Source organism: Chenopodium quinoa, unplaced genomic scaffold, assembly GCF_001683475.1.
Source record: "Chenopodium quinoa cultivar QQ74 unplaced genomic scaffold, ASM168347v1, whole genome shotgun sequence".
Lineage (NCBI taxonomy): Eukaryota > Viridiplantae > Streptophyta > Magnoliopsida > Caryophyllales > Amaranthaceae > Chenopodium > Chenopodium quinoa.
The window spans coordinates 7194517-7200339 of NW_018742914.1; the positions used below are offsets into that span (position 1 = coordinate 7194517).

At 37.3% G+C, this 5823-nt stretch overlaps 1 protein-coding gene across 1 annotated transcript; it reads right to left on the reverse strand.

The window, feature by feature from the left end:
• Positions 1-2056: 2056 nt before the first annotated feature.
• Positions 2057-5588, reverse strand: LOC110728091 (probable pectate lyase 4). Its single transcript, XM_021907725.1, has 5 exons — positions 5130-5588; positions 4389-4740; positions 3842-4052; positions 3681-3749; positions 2057-2255 (listed from the first exon to the last, which is right to left on the reverse strand). Exons 1-5 carry the CDS (start codon positions 5440-5442, stop codon positions 2193-2195), a joined length of 1008 nt encoding a protein of 335 aa, XP_021763417.1. The 5' UTR covers positions 5443-5588; the 3' UTR covers positions 2057-2192.
• Positions 5589-5823: the final 235 nt, after the last annotated feature.

Consider the following 5823-nt stretch of genomic DNA (forward strand, 5'->3'; position numbering starts at 1 on the left):
CCCCGCCCTTGTGGCTCTCTAAACACCAAAAAAAACAAAAATGACAGACATCTCAGCAAATGCACATATATTATCGCAGGTGTCTAACAAGAGCTAGCCTGTCGGTTCTAAATTTATTGTTGAACCTTAGCATTCAATACAGAAGATAATGTACACACTATGAAGCGCACTGTTAAGCATGTGAAATGCATCTGTGTGCAATCGTGCATAGTTCAGATTCTCAATCCCCTAAAAATCTGCCGAAAGAAAACAACAGGTATTTAATTCAGGTGTAGCTGTCAAAGGAAACAAATTTACTCAAAAAGTTTATCGTGGATCTTGAAAGGTACTCATAATATAGATGAGGTAAAATCCAGAGAGTCACCCACTGACCCTAGTCCCCAACCCTGCCCAATCAAATGCTCCTCCACCCAAACACAATCCATCCAATTGTGACAATTAAATGAAACGTCAAACTTGCATATATAAACCAAATTTAATCATCAGTTACATACTATGCTTTTTTGGAAGGCCAATATAACCTAAAATATGGATTACCAAAATCTTATCCATATATTTTACCAACAATACTCTTTGTTCACTTAGAACCTCCATTCCTGAGTGAAGCAATTATACTGATTACAATTTTCAGCCCTGATGCAATGAAACGGATCATTATTATAGATGGATGTGTGGGGATCCAACGTCAATAAACACGAACAGATACAAAAAATCAACTAAGCTCCAATAGAAACTACAAAGTACTAATTAAGTACAGTACATATTATGCAGATCATGTAAAGCAGGAGACAATAGGAATATACTCTGAACAATTGACAAGAAAGTCAACTGCATTAAAGTGAAGATAGCATGCACATCACATAATAAGAGACATAAGCTATGCTATTCATCATAAAAGAAAGTGAATTGGAATCATCGTAGTCATGCATTATAATGCATCTGCTTCACTAGTTTCTTACTGTCAACCTTCCAATTCATATCAGAAGGCTATTGCACTTTGCAATGAGCTTGATCTCAGAAAGAATACTAACAAAATAACACCAATATCACTGCTACCCTTCTGGTATTGGATAATTAAATTTCCATTATCTGTATCACAAGGAAAGACAAAGGTAGAAAGAAGAGAAAGAGTTTACCTTCTCTGTGTAGTAAAGAAAAGCTGTTTTCTTCTTATCAGCTTCATAAATGTTGCACTGAGAATAAATCTGGGCACAGAGTAGTTTTATAAGTTAAGCCATTACACATGTAAACTAAATTCTACAAGAAAGAAGCTGGTTTTAAGGTTGTAGCTCAGAACCTGAGATTCTACACTGGCACAGACAGCATAAATACCCCAACCCCTGGTGTAATTGTTGTAAAGATGAACTTTCCCATATCTTACACGAGGATGTCTTTGTCGGGTTCCATCAAAAAAACAGTGGTGAATAGTCACCCGAATGCATCTATCATCAACATGAGATGGATCTGCTCCAATGAGCATTGTTTTGTCATGCTGAGAGAAATGACACCTGTGGAACAGAAGAGAGATATTGAACCAATTAACTATAGCTAAGCATATTACTCCCCCTCCAAAAGAATGAACAGATGTTCTTGGGCAACAAAAAATAGTCACTTTATCAGGAATTCGACACAAATAATGCAAATCCAATACCAAAACTACACTTAAAGGTATTCCAAATTCAAATTACAAACACAGTATAAACAATAGTTATGATGAGCTCCAAGGTATTCCATATTAAACATTACAAGAAGTTAGCAAATACCTCTTTAAAATTGGAAGAAATGAACAGTTAAATGATCTTGCAATCAAAATGTAAAATAAGTTCCAAGATCTAGTGACTGACCTAGAAATAGTGATATCAGTACTCTGCCTGGTGATATCGATGAGACCATCATCATAATCACGCAAGGTGCAACGATCAATCCATATATGCTTAGAATTCGGCTTAATCTGAATCCCATCTACATCATGTCCCCTCCCACCTTCAAATTCAAGATTGCATATAATCACATGCTCACACTCCTTGAGCCTTAACCCTTTCCCTGTGAACTTAATCCTTTGTCCACGTCCATCTATCGTCTTATAAGACGATACATTCAAGTGCGACTTCAGCTCAATGGTACCCGAAACTTCAAATACAATCCAGAGTGATTCCTTCTTTCGACACGCTTCCCTTAGCGACCCTGGCCCATCATCTACACCAACACAACATCCATATTATGCTCCCAGTTGCTTCTTGTTCTTTATCAGCAGCCTGCATCAGAAGGCAAGCTGGTAAATTGACAGAAATGTTCAATAATAATCACTATTAGTTACGAGTAATTCCCCAAAAATGCATCTGCATGTGAACTGGGAACTATTTCTTTATTCACTCAAATGTTATGCACAAGTATCAAAGCACCCCTAGAAACTATTGTTCAGCAACATAATGGTGCATATAGGATAAATCCCTCGAGAAATGACAGACAACATGAGAGTGAGGGATAGCTCAAGCGGTTAGAACTTCCATCCTGATCCCAAGAGATCTTGGGATCGATTCTCACCCCCGCCCTTGTGGCTCTCTAAACACCAAAAAAAACAAAAATGACAGACATCTCAGCAAATGCACATATATTATCGCAGGTGTCTAACAAGAGCTAGCCTGTCGGTTCTAAATTTATTGTTGAACCTTAGCATTCAATACAGAAGATAATGTACACACTATGAAGCGCACTGTTAAGCATGTGAAATGCATCTGTGTGCAATCGTGCATAGTTCAGATTCTCAATCCCCTAAAAATCTGCCGAAAGAAAACAACAGGTATTTAATTCAGGTGTAGCTGTCAAAGGAAACAAATTTACTCAAAAAGTTTATCGTGGATCTTGAAAGGTACTCATAATATAGATGAGGTAAAATCCAGAGAGTCACCCACTGACCCTAGTCCCCAACCCTGCCCAATCAAATGCTCCTCCACCCAAACACAATCCATCCAATTGTGACAATTAAATGAAACGTCAAACTTGCATATATAAACCAAATTTAATCATCAGTTACATACTATGCTTTTTTGGAAGGCCAATATAACCTAAAATATGGATTACCAAAATCTTATCCATATATTTTACCAACAATACTCTTTGTTCACTTAGAACCTCCATTCCTGAGTGAAGCAATTATACTGATTACAATTTTCAGCCCTGATGCAATGAAACGGATCATTATTATAGATGGATGTGTGGGGATCCAACGTCAATAAACACGAACAGATACAAAAAATCAACTAAGCTCCAATAGAAACTACAAAGTACTAATTAAGTACAGTACATATTATGCAGATCATGTAAAGCAGGAGACAATAGGAATATACTCTGAACAATTGACAAGAAAGTCAACTGCATTAAAGTGAAGATAGCATGCACATCACATAATAAGAGACATAAGCTATGCTATTCATCATAAAAGAAAGTGAATTGGAATCATCGTAGTCATGCATTATAATGCATCTGCTTCACTAGTTTCTTACTGTCAACCTTCCAATTCATATCAGAAGGCTATTGCACTTTGCAATGAGCTTGATCTCAGAAAGAATACTAACAAAATAACACCAATATCACTGCTACCCTTCTGGTATTGGATAATTAAATTTCCATTATCTGTATCACAAGGAAAGACAAAGGTAGAAAGAAGAGAAAGAGTTTACCTTCTCTGTGTAGTAAAGAAAAGCTGTTTTCTTCTTATCAGCTTCATAAATGTTGCACTGAGAATAAATCTGGGCACAGAGTAGTTTTATAAGTTAAGCCATTACACATGTAAACTAAATTCTACAAGAAAGAAGCTGGTTTTAAGGTTGTAGCTCAGAACCTGAGATTCTACACTGGCACAGACAGCATAAATACCCCAACCCCTGGTGTAATTGTTGTAAAGATGAACTTTCCCATATCTTACACGAGGATGTCTTTGTCGGGTTCCATCAAAAAAACAGTGGTGAATAGTCACCCGAATGCATCTATCATCAACATGAGATGGATCTGCTCCAATGAGCATTGTTTTGTCATGCTGAGAGAAATGACACCTGTGGAACAGAAGAGAGATATTGAACCAATTAACTATAGCTAAGCATATTACTCCCCCTCCAAAAGAATGAACAGATGTTCTTGGGCAACAAAAAATAGTCACTTTATCAGGAATTCGACACAAATAATGCAAATCCAATACCAAAACTACACTTAAAGGTATTCCAAATTCAAATTACAAACACAGTATAAACAATAGTTATGATGAGCTCCAAGGTATTCCATATTAAACATTACAAGAAGTTAGCAAATACCTCTTTAAAATTGGAAGAAATGAACAGTTAAATGATCTTGCAATCAAAATGTAAAATAAGTTCCAAGATCTAGTGACTGACCTAGAAATAGTGATATCAGTACTCTGCCTGGTGATATCGATGAGACCATCATCATAATCACGCAAGGTGCAACGATCAATCCATATATGCTTAGAATTCGGCTTAATCTGAATCCCATCTACATCATGTCCCCTCCCACCTTCAAATTCAAGATTGCATATAATCACATGCTCACACTCCTTGAGCCTTAACCCTTTCCCTGTGAACTTAATCCTTTGTCCACGTCCATCTATCGTCTTATAAGACGATACATTCAAGTGCGACTTCAGCTCAATGGTACCCGAAACTTCAAATACAATCCAGAGTGGTTCCTTCTTTCGACACGCTTCCCTTAGCGACCCTGGCCCATCATCTACACCAACACAACATCCATATTACTATCAATTCATCACAACAATTCTCAAATTCATAGTAACAATTCTCAAAAGAGCTTATTTCTTACGTTTATTTTTACTGCAACGTTTCCAACTTTTACACTATTCAAGTATTCAGTATTTCAGTATTCAGACACTATGCTTTGATTGTCTTTAATGAATTCTACTTAACTATATATACAGCCCTAAGCGCTAATCAAACAAAACAAAAACGTAATACATGCATCCCAAATCCCAATTCCAATAGGAAAATGATATATGCAGCCCTAAGCGCTAAGTAAACAAAATAAAAACGATCACGAAAGTACGAAAATTCCAATCAAAATCGAAAATTGTATGAAAAATGTTAAGAAAGACGAAGACGAACCGGAGAGGGAGGTGACAAGGAAAAGGGGACCATGAAGGCCGCCAACGGAAAATCGACCGAAACCCTGAGCTTGTTGAGCGAGAGCGCGTAAACAGGAGTCGACATGGGAGTAAGGCAAGGTAAGCGCCATTGAAGAAGAATAAGATTGAGGTTGAGGTTGAGGATTGTACGGATATGGATAGTTGGGAGGAGGAGGTGGGTATATATAGTTGGGATTTGAAGGAGGAGGAATTGATGAAGAAGATTGTTCCACCTGTTGTTGATGATGATGATGATGCCGGTTTTTGCGAGTGTTAAAGTGGGAGTTACCCATTTAATGAAAATTAATTAATTTTGGGAGGAGTTTATGAATTGAACATTTTAATGTTGGGGATTAATTGTGGAAAAAACGAAACTATTGTTTTGTGTTTTAATGAGTTTCTTTCTGATTTGATAATGGAGATGTTTTGGGTGGGGTTGTGAGAAATGTCGGTATACAAGAATATTGGAACGGTTCAGGTGTGAAAGGGGGGTGATCAAGGAAGGAATATAGGACGTAAGACCTTTGAGCCGTTACAGGTGAAAAGTTTATTGCCCACTTGGTTGTGGGAGGGTTTTAAGATAGGTCATGTTTAACAAAAGTAGCGGTAACGGGTAACTTTTAGCAGCGGGTAGCTGTTAAGGTAGCGAGTAACGGTCAATTAGTAGTGGGTAG